This window comes from Sebastes fasciatus, chromosome 12, assembly GCF_043250625.1.
Source record: "Sebastes fasciatus isolate fSebFas1 chromosome 12, fSebFas1.pri, whole genome shotgun sequence".
Taxonomy (NCBI): domain Eukaryota; kingdom Metazoa; phylum Chordata; class Actinopteri; order Perciformes; family Sebastidae; genus Sebastes; species Sebastes fasciatus.
The window spans coordinates 20,802,602-20,820,984 of record NC_133806.1 but is presented as its reverse complement, the minus strand read 5'-3'; the positions used below and the strand labels follow the sequence as shown (position 1 = coordinate 20,820,984).

At 42.0% G+C, this 18,383-nt stretch overlaps 1 protein-coding gene across 7 annotated transcripts in view; it reads right to left on the bottom strand.

Annotated features, from left to right (window-relative positions):
- The window catches only part of ptprub (protein tyrosine phosphatase receptor type Ub), a 182,555-nt gene that overhangs the window by 59,678 nt on the left and 104,494 nt on the right, over positions 1-18,383 (bottom strand). For all 7 annotated transcript variants that reach the window (XM_074654076.1, XM_074654078.1, XM_074654080.1 and 4 more), the window contains exons 4-7: positions 16,624-16,705; positions 13,301-13,416; positions 8,713-8,887; positions 3,536-3,829 (exon numbers count right to left, since the gene is read on the bottom strand). In XM_074654076.1, the coding sequence (XP_074510177.1) occupies positions 3,536-3,829; positions 8,713-8,887; positions 13,301-13,416; positions 16,624-16,705 (667 nt within the window). The remainder of the gene's footprint in view (positions 1-3,535; positions 3,830-8,712; positions 8,888-13,300; positions 13,417-16,623; positions 16,706-18,383) is intronic.

The window sequence follows — 18,383 nt, the reverse complement described above, 5'->3', positions numbered from 1 at the left end:
TCTTCCCTCTTCCCTCTCTCTCGCTATCGACTTATTCTGCTTCTTTTTTTTTTTTTATTGTGAATTTTCTGTGTCTCTGGAGTTGGGGCGGTGGTGTGCAGGGTTTTGGAGGAAGGAGGGAGGGCTGTGAGCTCACTCATGGCGGCCCTGATGAATGGGGGGTGTCTTTAGCTGTTGAGAGAGGAGAGTGGCTTTAATATGTCATTGGAGAGGGGGCCAGGGAGGATCTACTGAAGCAGGGTAGGGAGATGTGTGAGGGATGGTGTGTGGCAGGAAGAGACCGTTGGGCATAGAAAAGAGTGATGACCATGGAAGACTGAGATCCACAGACTGTCTTTGGGGTAACACAAAGCTCTCCATTTCGTGTGCCTGGGAGCACAGGGTAGCGGTAATGACTGCATCTGCATCAACACAGTACTCTTTGTGCTATATATCTGAGCATACATTTGAAAGTAAGCTTGGGCGTGGCTTGCTGGTTTCCCACTCATCTCCCTGGGTGTTCTGTGTGTCTGCACGGTGACAGATGACACAGATGTGAGCAGGGAGAACAAAATGTTGAATAAAAAAAAAAAATTAATGACAGATAAGAATGAAAAATAATTACTAAATTGCCATTTACTGGAATATTAGCTGTTACTGTAGCTTGGGGACTCTTTTGCTGCAAAGAGGAAGCAGAAAGCAAAGAGCTGAAACAATTAGTCTATTATCATATTAGTTGATCAATGGGAAATTTATCAGAAACCGCTGTATAATTAGTTAACCGTTTCTGACATTTTTCAAGCAAATACCCTGGTTCCAGGTTGTCAGATGTGAGGATATGTTGCTTTTTGTTGTTATATACGACAGTAAGTTGAATCTCTTATAGTTTTGGACTAGGGCTGTGTATTGGCAAGAATCTGGCGATACAATACGTATCATGATACTGGGGTAATGATTCAGTATATTGCGATATATTGCGATACTGTATGCAGGGTGATATATTGCGCTTTTTTAAGTTTAGAAACACACCATTTTAGAATAGGCAAAAATAACACAATTATACTGCATGCAAACAACTGTATGGTTTTTGCCCCAAACTGCATGGGATTAGCATAAAGTGGGCATGTCTGTAAAGGGGAGACTTGTGAGTAGTACCTATATTGAAACCATTTTCATTCACAAATCTTGAGGTCAGAGGTCAGAGGTCAAGGGGCAATTGTCATGCCAGTTTTTCCTTGCCAAAATGTAGTGCAACTTTGGAGCTTTAATTAGCCTCCTCTGCGTCAAGCTGTATGACATGATAAAAACAACTGACTGGGGACCGTTCGATTTTTTTAGAATTGAAAATCTATATTATTTTGGAGAATTGATACAATATTGCACAACCAAATAAGACAATAATCATGTGTATCAACATTTTACCGCCCTATTTTGGACTGTTCTTTGAATAAAACGAGAAATTTAAAGGCGTTACGTTGGGTAATTTATCATTTTCACTACTTTCTGATATTTATAGACAAAATATTAATCAATTAATATAGAACATAACCTGCAGATAAATCTAAATATTCCTTATAATGAATATGTGAATTAAAAAAAGAGAGTATATTTGTCATTGTAATGTATGATTTAATACCATTAACAGTGTGTATACTGTACTCGTGTACTGTGATTGATATGGCTCCACCGCTGTCACCTACCAATTCTTGTCCATTTATTTCTTGTCCATTTATTGTACGTGCCACAAATGTCTATCCTCTTCAGTAGATACCAAAGAAGCCCGCTTCAGGCTAGCCACTATAGTCAGCCAGCTGTTATCTTTTAAATAACCGTCAAAACAATATTGCCGTGCTGGCAGCGAAAAAAAAAAAAAAAAAAAGTCTCCCTCTCAGTTTCCTCAGCTCCAGAGTTCAGTGATAGCAAATTTGCCTTTTCTTAAGAGATAAGAGTATGCGGTGACTGAGTCCGAACTTGTCTATCAGCTCCACTCTGATTGAATTTTAGCAGATTATCGTGACAGATGCAGCCCCATAATGTAAGACTCTGAAGTTACAGTGCGTGGCTGTTGGGCATCGGTACTTTCATGGAATTCATTAATTAAGAGCAAGGAAGATATTTAATCTAGATTAAATCTGTAAGCCTTTGCAATTTAGAAAATCACAGAGCAGCGTCCTGGTACAGGTTGCATTGAAGACCCTGCTGCCCCCTTGCTTATGGTTTCTACCGAACAGCCAGGTGTTCAACACACTGAATTCCCTAATCCAAGGCTGTGGGGGACTGCATCACCTAAACAGTGCACACTGTAATTCCCCTAAGCACTACACACTGCATAATGGGTCCATTCAGAGGATTGTCTCTACCCAATAAAGAAAAGAAACATCATATTTGGCGAGACAAACACAAAACCCCAAACGGGAATAGAGTGAATAGACTATTTGCTCTACAAACATGACAACGTACTACAAGATTCAGATACAGCTACAGATTCCTGCCATAGAAAAGATCCAAGTGATAAGGCAAACAATACTCCATAATTCACCTTAAAACAAATAACATACGGGTGAAAGCTGTTTTCAGTTTGCAATGCAGAAGCAGCTACTGGCCAGCGAATAGCAGTTTGCAGTAAATACCACTTTCATGTCTGGAGTCAGGCGTTAAAATACGCCGCTCTGTTATATAAATGAGCGTGTAGTCAACGATGATAGTTATATGGTTGTGTTATACTCGCCTGAATTTACGCTCTGAGCTCTATTATCTAACATGGCCTGCAATCCACTGATGCTATATGACCTAAAGTACAACACTCTAATACATGAGGTCAGCAGTTTCCAACCTGGGGGCCTCAAGATGAGTCTGAGGGGGTCACAAGATGATTAGAGGGATAGAAACTATTTTCTCTTTTTTTTTCTTGTGAAGTAATAATACTTTCACCTCTAAAAACCCTTAAAGAGGACCTTTTACGCTAATTTTCAGGTTCATACTTGTATTTTGGGTTTCTACTAGAACATGTTCACATGCTTTAATGTTCAAAAAACGCTTTACTTTTCTCATACCGGCTTCACTGCAGCACCTTTTTTCACCCTCTGTTTGAGCTCTGCTCTGATTGGTCAGCTGGCCCCCTCTGTTGTGATTGGTCAACTGAACTAAACTCTTTGGACTCCGCTCCAGCTCCACTCTAGTTAGCTTTATTTGAGGGAATGCCAAACTAGCCACTAGGCAGGTATCATGCAAATGTGTTACTTAGTGACATCACCACGTTACGGAAGAAAAGGCGGGACTTCAGCAAGTTTCAGGCAGTTCAGGAGCAGTGTTTCTGTGGGGGAGAGTAACTCCCTTTGACGTGGAGTTTGTAACTTTGCAGACCTTTTACATGCACAAAAAACAATATAACACACTAAAGGAAAGGGGGAAAAAACAAAAGCATAATAGGTCCTCTTTAAAATATACACTATTACCATAACTTGTCACTTGGTGGACTCAAGTAGACAATGCTTCATTTTAAGGGTTCATACTGCATTCACGCCCTGTCCAGTTGTGCAGTGTGTTGGAAGCTCACCTGCACACTTGGTCCTGCTCACGAGGGGCGGTCCGGGCGGGCCGGTTCCTCCCTCTCCGGGCCGGGTCAACAGCACGCTGATGTGGTACTCCGTGTCTGGATCTAGGTGCCACAGCTTATAGGTGACCATGTTGACTCCGTGCACCTCTGACCACGGAGACTGGCTGGCGCGGTACTCAATCTCCTTCCTGATAATGGGGCCATCTCCCAGGATAGAGTTGGTGTTGAGCTGGATGATTAGGTAAGTGGAGCCGGCGCGGAGCAGCTGGGGCGGCGCAATGGGGGATGGAGGTACTGTCAGAGGAAATGAAAAGCAGTGTTTTTCGGTTTTCCAGTTCAAACACAAGTTTGTATTGGTAAAAGCATTTGCTAGCGGGCCCAGAGCGCTGCTGCACAGTCTAGGGAGGTAAAGTTGGGGTATTAATTTTATTAATCAGCTGCATGCAAACAGATATTTCACGATGTTAAAGCCCACTGAGTCTTAAATGAGTCCCCAGAGACTGCAGAATGTGAGCGGGTCAAACTGCCTTCAAATAGCAGATTAGTCATACCTATTAACAAGGAATTCAGAGCCTCGCATACATTTTTAGCAAAGTAGTGAGTGAAAAAACAGCTGTGCAGGCAGTGCATTGAATGTGTATGATCTCTGTAGTTGAAGGATTAAGTGGTGTACATCTTTTTCTCTAACTGAGTGTTCTGTGTTCACAGCTGGTAACCATGATGAAAGAGGAGACGCTGCATCACTGTCGGAAAAAGATTGCCAACGCGAGGATTAATTCCAGAGCCCACCGGTCAAATGTCACTTACTGGCAGATCCAAGCCACTGAACAATTACATGGGCAACAGTGTGAGGGAGGGAAGGGAATGCAAAAGAAATGAGGACAAAGCATGAGAAAAGATCAGAGTTAGATCTGTGGCTGTGACTAATCCTTCATCCTGCAGAGGCGCCTCTGTCTTTTATGGCGCTCCTCTCTGCGAGCTTTTAACATTACCAGCGCCTCACCTCTACTCCGTACTGCTTCGTTTGGCCTTGGCTCAGCCTGCAGCAGCTCATCTTTGGGCTTTCAATGACTGTATCCATAATGAAAGGACAAATTCAGGCCTTAGGATAAACAGCCAGTGAACAATTCACTCATTTCTTTCACAGTTTAAGTTCACAGCTCAAATTTTTCTCTTCATTTATTTTTGTTAACTGAATTATATTTAGTTGCCCTTTTCATTGATTCCCTCTGTATACTCAGCTATTCTCAAACTAAACATTGCTTTCGGTTTCATTAAAGGTCTTACTGAGAACATTTTTGTGTCGACGAATATTTGACAAAAAAAAAAGCCTTTAGAAAGGTGCTTTTTTTGGTGGGTTTTTTGGCAGGTCCAAAATTAATGTTTTGTTTATCTCTGTAGAAGATATCTGACATTTGGTTCCCATTTCTAACAAGGTTTGTGAGCCAATACTAAAATGATGCTGGTATCACGTGGTAACTCCGGGGTCGTCAGTTAGTGTAGGAAAAAAGGATAACTGGCTGAGACTGACGTTAAGTGCCTGGCAACGACTTGTTGTGAAGTGAATGCAATGGAATGGAACGGGGGGGGGGGGGGGGGAGGATGCAACATCTAGTGTCTGCATGTTATCAATGTTATCAATAGCATCTTTAAAGATTTCTATGCACTGAGATTAAAGCTTTAACAGGGGGTAAATCTCTGAAAACACTCCTCCAAATGTGCTCAGGATCAAATTGCAATATGGGGGCATAACAAAAGCCAGAGCCGTACATACAGTACAGTACAGTACCTTAAGGAGAAAGATGAAAATGTTTTATTCATTATGTTGCTGTCCTCTATGGGCCAATAAGAGAGCTTCATCATGATTCCTGCATCCAATCTACGGTCCTGAAATTAGTGGTTCCAACTCATTAAGGGGATGATTAGGCTCTTCTTAGCAGGGCAGTAGGGGGAAAGGGATTTATGAAAGTCTCGTTAAGGACTCGGCTTCAGCTCCTGTGAAACAGATTACAGGGTTACAGGCAGTTGACTTGAACATGACTTACAGCCGGCCATCACATCAAATCTACTCGCAGAATGAGCTGTGCCATAAATAATATCTTTGTCCTGATTATAAACCAGAATTATCGCATTGCGGTTGTATGCGGTTGTATGCCTCCGTCAGCCGGTCTGGGTGCACTTTAAATCCATGACAGACTCATATAATATGTGCAGTGAAGACTCTGAAGGAATTTAATAAAAATTTATTAAATTATTTTTTTTGGCAAAATAGATGTTATTACCATATTGAGATGTATGAATGCAGTGAATACTTTCCAGTGAGAAACATGACATGGTGCAACAACAACCTCATAAAGCTCGATATCAGCAAAACCAATGAGCTTAATGTGGTGGTCCCAGTGTTGTAGTACACGAGATTGGTCTTGGTCTCGAGACCGGCCTCAAAACCAATTTTTGAAGGTCTCAGTCTGGTCTTAGAATCTACTGCATTTTACTGTCAATACCACAACTGTGGGGATACCACTAAATTGTTATATGGCAATAAAAGAGGTGAATGAAGAGGAATCTTCATATTTTTGCTGTGGGTGTTTCATGGGAATGTGGATCTTTCAGATCAATTTGAGGAGTGCCTATGGTTTGTATCATTCACATTTCATCGCAAGTGTGTCATACAGTGTGGGACTCGCACTGGTCTGGTCTTGGTCCTGACTCAGTCTCGCCCTGCCTTGGTCTCGGTTTAGGTGGTCTTGACTACAACACTGGGTGGACTACCAGAGAAACAGGAGGCCCCCGGTCCTGGTTAGGGAAGTGGGTGGACTCATACCAGTACCCTGGGGTCCAAATCAATGATGTCATCACTTCATCATTTTATCTTATTAGGCATTTGTGTGAAATTGTCATAATTAGCATATGAATTCTTGAATTATGGCCAAAAAACGTGTTTTGTGAGGTCACAGTGACCTTGACATTTGATCATCAAAATCTAATCAGTTCATCCTTGAGTCCAAGTTGACATTGTTGCCAAATTTGAAGTGATTCCCTCAAAACGTTCCTGAGATATCGCATTCACGAGAATGGGACGGAGGGACAACCCGAAAACACAATGCCTCTGGGCCACGACTGGCGCCGGCGTGGAGGCATAAATAAGCAAGGAAATCAACAACCACATGGATACAATAATACTTATTTGCTGAGAATGTGAGCACATTAAACGGGATTTCATGGCCTCTTCATTTACTGGCAGCTGCTGGTGAGACGGTTTATTAACATTTTGGCAAAAGGGCTCCATGTTGCACTGTGGCAATCGGCCTGTGTCATAGTACTAAAGTGAATCCATGCTTCCATATCAATCAAAGGGATTTACTTCATGCTTTAACAAAAACAATAATGAGAATCTACAGCCATGCTAGCAGCTCTGTGATGCTGACACAGCGATGGCGGCAGAATGCTAACATCAGCATGCTAACATGATCCCAGTGACAGTGGTAACTTGCTGATGCTAAGCAGGTATAGTGTTTACCATGTTTAGCGTGTTAGCATGCAAACATTTACTAATAAGCACTGAACACAAAGTACAGCTGAGGCTGATGGGAATGTCTCTGACCAGATGAAGGCACTAGAGAGAAGAAATATATTATAATTCATCCTGATGGGGAACGTGAATGTTTGTACCACATTTCTTGGTAATCCATCCAATAGCTGTTGAGACATTTCACAAACAACCTCAAGCTTTCATCCAGTCATTCCCAATGATGACATTTTATTAGGGTCACCAAAGAAATTTGCAGAATTTCTTCCAGTCTTTTATTTAACATTTATATCTGCAGTACACCTTTTTGCCACATGAGGGAGCCTGAATGTTCGTATTGTTCTGATAATCGTAGCCATTGAATCTAATATGAAAGGCTTGCGTACATTTGGTTTGTTTTACTGATGAGATGAAAAAAACGACAGCCTGTTAACTCCACCTAAACGCATTTATTTGGTCTCATTTATAAAGTATTTCATATGCATATATGTTTTTTCAATAACACAAGCATAAAACAAAGTTGTGATTTATCAAATTCTCTTCGAAATGACTGGTTTACCTATTCAAGATGATGTGTGGTGATGCGGAGATGGCAGTAAAGATGGTCAGGAACGTTCAGTTATGCACAAATTCGCTCTTCTCACGATTTATAGATGGAAGGCCTATCGTGAATTGGGTCGTGATGGTTTGTCATTTTTAAAAAGTGGATCCCCAGAAGAAAAGTTTGAGGAAAGTCAAGGGATCGCCAAATCATTCAGATACATCATCTAGGGATTATGAATGGCTGTACAAAATCTCATGGCAATCAATCCGACAGTGATGGACAGACCAACAAATTGATCAACAAACTGACGTAAAGACCGATATTGCCCTTTATAGAGCGTGTTTTACACTCTAACTCTCTTCTGCCCTTACATCAGTCATTTAAAAAACATAATATCATACAGTAGAGGACCATAGAGGAGCATACAGTACAGGACAAGGAGATTGTGAATCTCTCATATCCTTATTTCCCCGTCTCAACCTCCCTTTGCTGAGGGCTGGAGTTTCTTATGCCATCAAACCATCCCACAGCCATGTCATTACTATGCTGTCAAAGTGGTGTCAGGCGGTGGGGTTGGAGTGAGTAATGGGTGTGAGGTCACCATCTGTGGTACGTGATATGACAGGGGCTGCAGGAGTCCAAGTCAAGGGAACAGCTCTTTGACAGAGAGCTGAAGAGCTGAGTATGGCAGCCTATTTGACAACTCCAGCTCTGAAAACAACACATGTCGGGGAGATTGCATTTTGCCATCCAAAGAGCCTTCATGTGTGTCGAGCACCCGCACAATTTGTGTTTTGTGAATTTTATGGAAATCAGTTTTGAAATAGGGGTCTGTGATTTCCACAATCATGCACAAAAGATGCCCTATGGCTAATTTGGAATGTGTTCACACTAGTTTGTTCATCACCGTTTGCTATGATCAATTTAATTTTTTAATTCTCCTCTGAATCACACGCGGTAATCTGCTGTGACCGAGAGGAGCAGAAAATCCTGTTATCATGAAAACAGCAGGAAAACACTGATGGTTGGGGATGAAAGAAACAGAAGGCGGGGAGGAAGAGCAAAAAGAGAACAATAAGAGACAAAAGAAGAGAGGGTGTTTACCTTTGACGACGAGTTCAGCAAAGTTTGAGACCCCGGAGCCCCTGGGGGACTGAGTGACACAGCGGTAAAGGTCTTGATCTGTTCGCTGGACGTTGTCTAGCTGGAAGGATACCACAAAGCGCCGGTGACTCAAGTGCTTGACTGATGCCGTTGTTAAAATGTCCCCATTGTGTCTCTGGAAAGCACGAAAGGACAGGGTCAGAGAAAACAGGATGGGTCATCATGTCGCTCTCTCTCACACACACAGGTACATGTCATCTCATACAGTGTATCATGAGCAATAGCTACACACACAAACACACACACACAGAATAAGAAGCAGCAGAGGCCGAGATATCTCGACTGTTATCATAGTTCCTAGTATGAGTCAAGCTCCCAAACCCTGGATCCTACTCTTCCCATGATGCAACTACATATGTATACTCCATCAGACCCTTCCTGCCGGGTAAATGCCAACATCGTTCAAACTCCATGCCCCCAGATTGTAACGCAAGCCTCCGCGGCCACAGACGACATTATACAACTGTTTTCACAGCATTCATGTACTAAAACAGTTTCTTATCAGATCTTGGTTATTAAAAGACATAGGAAGAACAGAAATGTTAAATCTGGTTGGTAAAACTTTCTGTTGAAATTTGGACCAAAGAAAAGGATGTATGCTATAACAGTATGGATCTGTTTGTTTTTGTTAGAGCGATCATGATCAGCTGTAAAATCGCTCTGCGCTGGCTAGGTCACTGCTTTCCTATGGGGAGAACGGTGCTGCCCCAACTAGGCCACCGAGTGCGGCGATCAAAGTTCAAATTATTCCAACTTTGACCTCGGCTGCCGCTGACCTTTCAAAGCGCAACAAATGAGAACAGCTGTTGTTTTTGCCTGGAAAGAGAGAATGCCTGGCATTCCTTGTGCTCTTTTTGGTGACATATTTTACCTGTTGCCTCTGCAAGGCTCTGGGCCCTACCTTGTGGTGAGTAAAGAGCAAATTTGTTATCATGTGAAGGCAGCTTAAGTGTGTTTTATGTAATGGTGTATATCTGAATATGGGTCAATGACACTCATTTTTTTTTGTACATATGGTTTCGTTAAATTCAAAATGGTTAAAATCCTACAATAAACTTACAAATTACTTGCAAACATTGTTTTTTTGAGGATGATGGCAAAAATGTCAATGTGGTGTAACCGTAAAAACTTGCCAAACCAAATAATTTAACTTGCTTAGAAAAAAGGGAAATGCTCAATAAAACACCCTATCAACTAGTTTTGCCTTATCTTACATTAGAACTATTTTATAGCAAATAAAAGTAATGGAACACTGTTGTTCTGAATGTTATAATTAATTTGGGGGAATCATGTCAGTCAAGTCAACTTCCTGAAGAGTCAAGGTGTTGTAACCACCATTCAAGGAGCCATGTTGTTAATATTGTGCAAGAAGACCATGCAACAGGAAATTATATCACAGAGAAGGACCCCTGATGACCGGAGTGATTTGAATTGTATTGCTTCAAGGTGCAAGTCTATGTTCTCCTGGTCTTTCCATTTTCTTGTCCTACTTTCCTTTTATTTTTCCTCATTTCTCTCCTTTCTTATACACTGTGCCTACATATTAGTTATATTAACGTTGTTAAAGTAGTACTATTGTATGTCGTACATACTGGTGAGTTTCCTATTAAAAACATCCAGGTACACGCATCATCCAACCTCCCCTCATTGCCTATTAACTAGCCCTTGTATGCAGTTATTGCTCAGTGAACTCCCGAGACACCGAGCCAATAATGTAACAAAACACGCTTAAATGATTGTTATCTGGGTCAGTTCTTATTAGAGCTGTGTGATTAAAAAGGAGGATTGTCCAATTGTGTGCAATTTAATTAGAATGGCAGGACCATGTCTCTGATTTAATCACGCAATATGACAGTCAGACATGCTTTAATAAAAACAAATGAAATCTTGTTAAAATAATAGTGATTAAGGGAGTGATACATGTCACGAGGGTTGTCCCTTAATGGAGCCCATCTACAACCTCAGTCGTCCTTGGTGGGCAATGTTATTGAACCAAAACATTTAACTGCTCAGCAGTTAGATTTGGGAGACAGATGGGCTTTGATGCATTAAGGTTTAATCAGTTTAGTAAATAGGCTAACGGATGAATAGCAGCGTGTAGACTCTGGGTTTTGGTATAAAAAAAAGAGAAGCAGCAGAAATAGCTGAGATAAAACTGCTGGTTTTAGCATAAAGCAGACACAGAACACAAACAAAAGTGAGTTAGGGCAGAAAATGGGAACAGATAGAGAAAAAACTAGAGTGTGATTCAAATGAATGTTGCATGATGCACCTTGCTGTTGCACCGTGAGAGCCATTTCTCACATTGTTCCACACCATTAAAACCACTAGCACCCGTCAGGTCCACGTAGCCTCAACGAAACACATTGAATCTGACATCTTTTCACGTGTTTTCAGGCCATTCTCTTTGTGTGAAATGCTGGACATGAATCCTGATACTCCTCCTTTTGATGTGCCAGTTTTAACAGAATCCAAAGCATGTGAGCATCCTGGGATTAACAAAGGAGACCTCTGGGTTACGCTGGGCCATCTTGGCTTCTGTTGTGCTTCTGATTTGGGCCTTCAAAAAAGCCACAAACCACACAAACCTCGGGGCCGAGCCTTCGCAAACAAACACATAAACACACACCCGCTGATTAGGGTTAAGCGGGCGATTAATCTTGTGACCACAAGGAAAGAAAAAAAAAATCTCAATCATACACTCCTCCACTGCATCCTCCCTGTGTCTTTCTTACAGTATTTCTCACTACGTAGCCTGCGGATTACAGAAAAGGAGGCAGGGGAATTCAGGATAACTCAAATAAGCATGAGATCACTTCATGTTACGTAAACAATCTGGCTGTAGCTAATTGGCGAGGAAACGACAAAACGATCTGTTAATCTGGCAGGCGTGTGCAGCCAAGACTGTGCTGCAGCTGGTACGGCAGACACAATGAACACAAAAGGGCACAACAACAGAAAACAACAGTGATACGAGTTCATATGACGAAAACAGCTCAGACAGACATGTGCGACGCAGACAGGAGGACGGTGGAGAGGACAGTGAAGGGGAAAGGAGAGGCAGGGAAGGAGCATTCCAATGGCCTGGAGATCTCATTACAGCCGGCGCCTGTACGGTTATGCCAGCTAATTACCCAAAGCATTTGTCTTCATCCTTGTGTTGTGACCAAATGGCTGGCTTGATAAAGCGTTCAGAGAGGTGAGAATGAGGATGCTTCAATTACATAAATCACACACCTCCCAGTTTCAAACAATACAGTCGGTTTGCCTGAGGTCAACCATGATTAACGCTAGCTGTAGTGGGTGGTAAGATTTTGGCAAAAGCAGTGAATGTGTGGCTGCGCAGCAATTGCAGCATGAGGGGAAAAGAATTGAGCCCTACAGCACCATGACGTTCGGTCCTTTAATCAGGGCTACATAAAGAGGAGGATTTTAAGACCACAGAGCTATTCCCCACCAGAGGTAAGGACTGCGTGGCCCGTCTGACCTTCACAGAATAAGCCATGCTAGATGAAAAGAAAGATATCTAAAACACAGCACACGATTTGAATAAAAACAGGAGGCAGTGAAGAAAGCAGAGAACACTATGATCCTATAAGCAATGTAACTTTTCAAAGGCGGTGAAGTGAGGAGGCTTCAAGGCCTTCACGGCCTTCACAGCATTACAGACTCTCTCTACAATCTTTATTTAAGCACAAGCATGTCTGGGACACATAATGATGCAAAAACAGAGAAAACCTTGTTGCGATTGCGATGGTTGTTCATTTATGTTAACATCCTCCGCTTAAAAATGCTGTTATGTATGTAGAGACTTCAGTTACACATTGAAATTTGGAATGAAGTCTTCAACTACGTATCAGTAATCAAACAACAACAACAGAGACGCAAAGAGACACAAAACAACAACAAAGAGACACAAAATGACCACAAGGACACCCAAAACGACTACAAAGAGATGCATAAGGACTACAAAGAGATGCAAACAACCACAAGAAGACACAAAACAACCACAAAGAGACACAATTACTACAAATAGATGCATAAGGACTAGAAAGAGATGCATAAGGACTACAAACAGATGCAAAAAGAACTACAAAGAGATGCAAAAAAACACAAAGAGACACAAAATGACTACAATGAGACACAAAATGACTACAAAGAGATGCAAAAGAACTACAAAGAGATGCAAAAAGACCACAAAGACACACAAAACAACCACAAAGACAGACAAATCGACTCAAAAATCACTCAAAACAGAGACACACAACGCCTACGAGGACACACCAAAGACCACAACACTCTGTTTTGTGTCTCCTTCAGTCTTGGTGTTTTTCTGTTTAGTAGGAGGGCTGAAGAACCTTTCACATGTCTGTGCCCAGGAGCCAATGTCTCGAAATCTGTTCGTGACCTGAAGTACCTCTAAAATATAGAGGACTGAGTCTATCAAGAGTGAACAGTACGGTTTGACTGTTTGGGAGGTGAAAATACAACACTCACAAGCTCCTAACTCCACCATTAAACCACTGACCTCCAGCAGGAACTTCTCAGCCTCTGATGCTCTTCCAGCAGCAACACACTGGAAAGTAGCATTTTGCCCAGCATTGACCTCCTCATCTCCCAGCCTGGAGAAGTGCGGCGCCTTATCTAAAGAGACAGACAGAGAAGGAAACACAGTGAGATAACATTTTATCTAGGCTTTTTTTTTTTTTTCAAATACATAAACAGGAATTTCAGGCATTTCTGTTTGAGAGAACAGCGAGCTTTATCCAATGTTTGCCCATAATTAATTGGATAACATTAAATGTGCACCAAAAGGCAGCAACAGATTTTCTCAGTTGAAAGTTTTGAAGCAGCACTAAACTTGAGTACTGACCTTCTATACTAATTTTGTATTCAATTCGCTGTGCTTCATTAGTGCTACGGTTGTACTGATGCATATTAAAGCAGCTGTGGGTAGAAATGGAGCAAATATGATTAAAAAAAAAGTTATTTTTATGAAATGGTCACTATATCCTGACAGTAGTGCATGAGACATGTAATCTTAAAAAAAAATCATGTGCCTCTGCATCCTCTGATGTCCTCCAGTGCTCTTAATGACATCTGCAAGATTTCACAGACCGGAGGAAAACAACCAATCAGAGCCGAGACGTAGCCTGCCGTCACTGAGCAGCTGTCAATCACTCGCAAACTCCGATCAAACGGTCAAACAAGGCAGCGCTGATCAAATATAAATCAATATTCTGTTACTGTAATGCCCATTTCTCGCCTCAAATCTTTATATCTCGCCTCAGAAACATTGTGTAGTGCACTGTTTAGCTGTAAAATGAAAAAGTTTGTGACCCGGCAGCCACGTTGAGATCAGTTGAGGAAATACCAAGCACCGCCCACCAGTCGGAGTACAGCCAATAGGAACGCTCTCTCTCCGAAATGACCTGTGATTGGCCAAAGTCTCCCGTCCCGGGCTAGATTTTTTTTAAAGCGTCAAAACAGAGCCAAGAGGAGCTGCAGAAGTCTAGTTTTCTCTCAGAACACTTGAATTACAATATGCTGAAAGGTTATTATGGGATATTTGCCCAATGATGCCAAACACATTCTGCCTACTGCAGGTTTAAGTTTAAAGTTCCTTTATCCTTTAACTTATTATGTGTGTCTTTTCTGATTGCTCATAGCAGTTTGCAAAAATGAATTTACAAATGAAGCTGCTGGAATAAAAAAAGTCAAAAGGAAAGAAACAGAATAATTTTGTGTGTTTGTGTATTTGTGTGGAGGATAGAAGTTGTTGCCTTGCTTTCCACCTACGGATTCTCCACAGCACATCAGAACTTTGTGTGGACATGTATTGTATGCCCATCATATAAAAAAAGTTTTTAAAATATACTGTTTTATTAAGACACAAGCTGTGTAAATGAGGGGGACAATCTACTACCATATAACTAGCAAACAAAAAACAAAATCAATTTAGAGGCATTATATACATGAGCAGAATGTGGGAGTGAGGCTGCAGACGAAAAAGCCACAGAGTAAGCATCAGTCCTCCACGACTCGACTAATAATGTCCCAGCATGCTGTGTGGTGCTGCAAATGAGTCAGTGTGTGGGGGTAGCCCTCTCACCCGACTCTGTGATTAACAATAGTGCGGTGAGAACCGGACCCCCTGCAGAGCCAAATCACCGGGTAAACGCCGGCAGCACCGCCTGCCATCTCTGAGAAATGGGGTAGGACAAGTCGACATGTCACTCTGGATGATTGACAGGAAGAGATGGCAGAGCGGCAGTGAAGCCGAAGCATCGGGGAGAAGCAAGTGTTTGGGTCTCACACATCTCCTGCTTGGTCTTGCGCAACACGGTGTTGCTATCTAGCAGGAAGGAGAGGGAGTAGTAAAGGGAGAGTGTTTCGCATCTGTACCCCACAGGTGGCCGTGTTTCCTTTGAATGACTATCCCTCCTAAGGTTAATTCATAATTCATGCCTGAGAGCCAAACATAAACAAACACCGGAATGAGTGTGAACGGGGGAAAAGACGGCCCTACAATTGGCAAGAAGTGCGGTGTTATAGCGCTAAATGTGTCAGATCTTATCCTCAGGACTCTTTAGCGTGATAAATATTTTATTGGAGTGCAACACTGGTTTCAGAGTCAAAGACTAAGACTCAGGAGGGAAAAAAAGAAAATGTCAACCATGCTTTATCCAGAATTCACAAAAAGGAACTTATCTGAGCTTATATTAATTGTATTTTTTTTTACTATGCGACACTTCTCTTCGGTTTTTCACTCCTTCTTTCCTGGCGCCGTTCGCTGCCAAGTAACGCGGTCTGGCCGTGTGCCACATCATAAGGCTTGCTCAGGTCTTGATGAGAGTCTTAATTATTTAATGGCCACAGTGGGAGCATTCAGAAGATGCCATCTGCTGTCTCGGGGAGAAACAGGGTGACTGACTGGGTGGTAACGCATATACAGTGGGGGTACGAACCGATCTCACAGCCGGTGTTCGCTTAATAAAATCACCACTGGTGGTTTCCTCTGTGACATGACATGCCTGAGAAGTCTCCAAACACTGTTGTGATAACAGCAGGGGATGTATAAATATTAACAGGGAGATATCTCTGAATCCCCCGTGAGAAAAAAATATCCATCAAGTTTCGTGTCAGTTATATACTGTATATGTGTCACTTAACAGCAGTGTGGAGCACGGGTGTTAAATATGTTATGAGCCCTCGTGTTCAGCAGTGGGTTGCACATGCCTCAAAGTGTGACACTGAGAGACTTTGTCCAGGTATTAAGCTCAGGGGACTTAGTGAATATGTTTTACACGAGGTCCTCAGGGGCTAACAACACAGTGAACCGCTACCCTCACTGACACAAAAGGCGCTCCGCTGCAGGGAGTCATTGCTTACAAGGAACTGTAAAGATTCTCATAAAGCTTTGAAATGTAGTGCTTGATGGGCAAAAAAACCCGCCTCTGTTCACAGTGACTTATGACAAAAAAGCTACATCGCACTTCCAGTCAGGCCAGAGAACATGAAAGTCTTCAAAGAGAGAATTTAAGATTTCACTGATTAACAAATACATTTGGCAGTCAAACAAGGCTGGAGGCAGGAACGGCAGGTGTGTTTCAGGTGGAAGGGAGTGTTGGCATTTGGGTGTCGCAGTGTGTTTTAATAGCGCTGCTGTTGTCGCAGGATGCCTCAGGACAACCGAATATAAAAGGTCGATCAGTCATCACTCTTCTCCTCATCCTATTCAAGTTTCATGCTGCTTTGAAATCCATATTTCCCCCCAAACCACTAAACTTTTGTAACCCCCCCCCCAAGCACCTTCTGTAATTGCAATTCATTGTCACAAGTGGCACTTACAGCAGGGGTAGTTGAGCACCATGATGTCATCTATGGCAATGTAGCCTCGCCGCTCTCTGGAAACCGTCGCCTCAATCAGTACCTGCGAAAACAGTGAAGTGAATAGATTTAATTCATAACCAGAACAGCTAAAGCATACACTCACGCCCCACTGTGACTAAACGAATGCCCTCAAAGTTGAAGTGTATGAGCAATTTTCTAAAGAACATCGAGGGCTGTGTGAATCCTACACACCACATGGTTGCACATCTGCTGACCCAAAACACAATGAGAGAAATAAGAGAAAGACAGAAGCATAAAAATAGAGAGATGGATAAGTTTTGCCTCAGTCCGCAGGGCCAAGAGAAATAATAGCTCTATCAGGAGGCACACAATGTGGCGCCTGAGTCATGAGCTCCACTCTACATTCAGGGCACAGGCTGCTGTGAAGCTATAACAGCAGATAATACAGCTTGCACAGGGCCACGAGACTCGAGGGAGGACAGAGCTCCATACCGTCCTGTGGAACAATAAGCTGGATGAGCAGCGGGCTCTCATGAAACCTAATCAATATCGAATCACCATCCTCAGTAATAGTGAGAGAGTTATGAGACACAGGGGTGATGTTTGTTTTCAGAGCACCAAGGACAGTCTTCCATGCACACGTTTGATCGAAGGCCGGCTTTGAGTTATTGTTTCTCATAATCCTCTGACCAAATGATTACAACATGGTTCCTATCACTGGCTCTTGATTTTTACTGAGGCCGCCGCGCGCACACACTCAAATTATCTTACATCCTCTGAGCTGCTTTAAATGTGTGTGTCTGATGTCTGTGTTTACACGCAGGCGTAGCTGCAATGGGTTGTGCAAGGTTGGAGCTCATTCTTCTCAAAGTTATGTAACTGAATCAAGTTATAGTAGCTTCAACGGGGAGTTTTTGTGTTGTAGAATTATTATACTGAGGCTGGGCACCTGAAACATGATAACAAAACAGAAACTTGTTTTAATCCAGTCGGCAGAATAAAACGTTGGCATTGTACGTTTCTGCAAACCACGGATACGTTGAATATCAACATTTCTGACGCAAAAATATGTTTCATATCAAAATTTCTACATACATGTATATCAATGTTATAGTGTTTTAACCGCTCGTGGCGCTTTTGGCATTTAGAAACTGCATTCTCAATTACGCTTTAGGTTTAGGCAACAAAACTACTTGGTCAAGTTTAGTAAAAGATCATGTTTTGGGTTAAAATAAGTAGCCAACGTCACTTTTGGTTTCACATGGGACACGAACACCTGGATGAAAGTCCTGTGGACTTTGATAACGAATATTGATATGTCAAAAACAAACGTCATACAGGAGGAAATATGTTCCCTCAAAATGTAATTGACAATGCACTTTCATAACATGGGAGCGTCATTTTTAGGAGACCAGGCTGCTTGTTGCTATGAACATGAAAGTTCATTCTTGACGTTGGAGACAGTAGTTTGACAAAAAAAAATTTACGGTCCAACAATTAGATGGTCCAAAGATTTTAACCCATATCTTATTGTCTACCTCAGCGAATGGAGTTTTCTTTTTATCTTTCATGTGATGATGATATGGTTGAAAGCGGACAAGTGGACCTTGAGCAAAGATTTTTTTGGAGAGGAGACTTTTTTAATACCTCACTTTGAGGATGAATTTTCTACAAAATCGTTTTCAAATACTAACTAAATTACATCAAGTCACAGGAGGGGTGCCTTCTTACTGTGCATGATACATCTTTTTATCCGA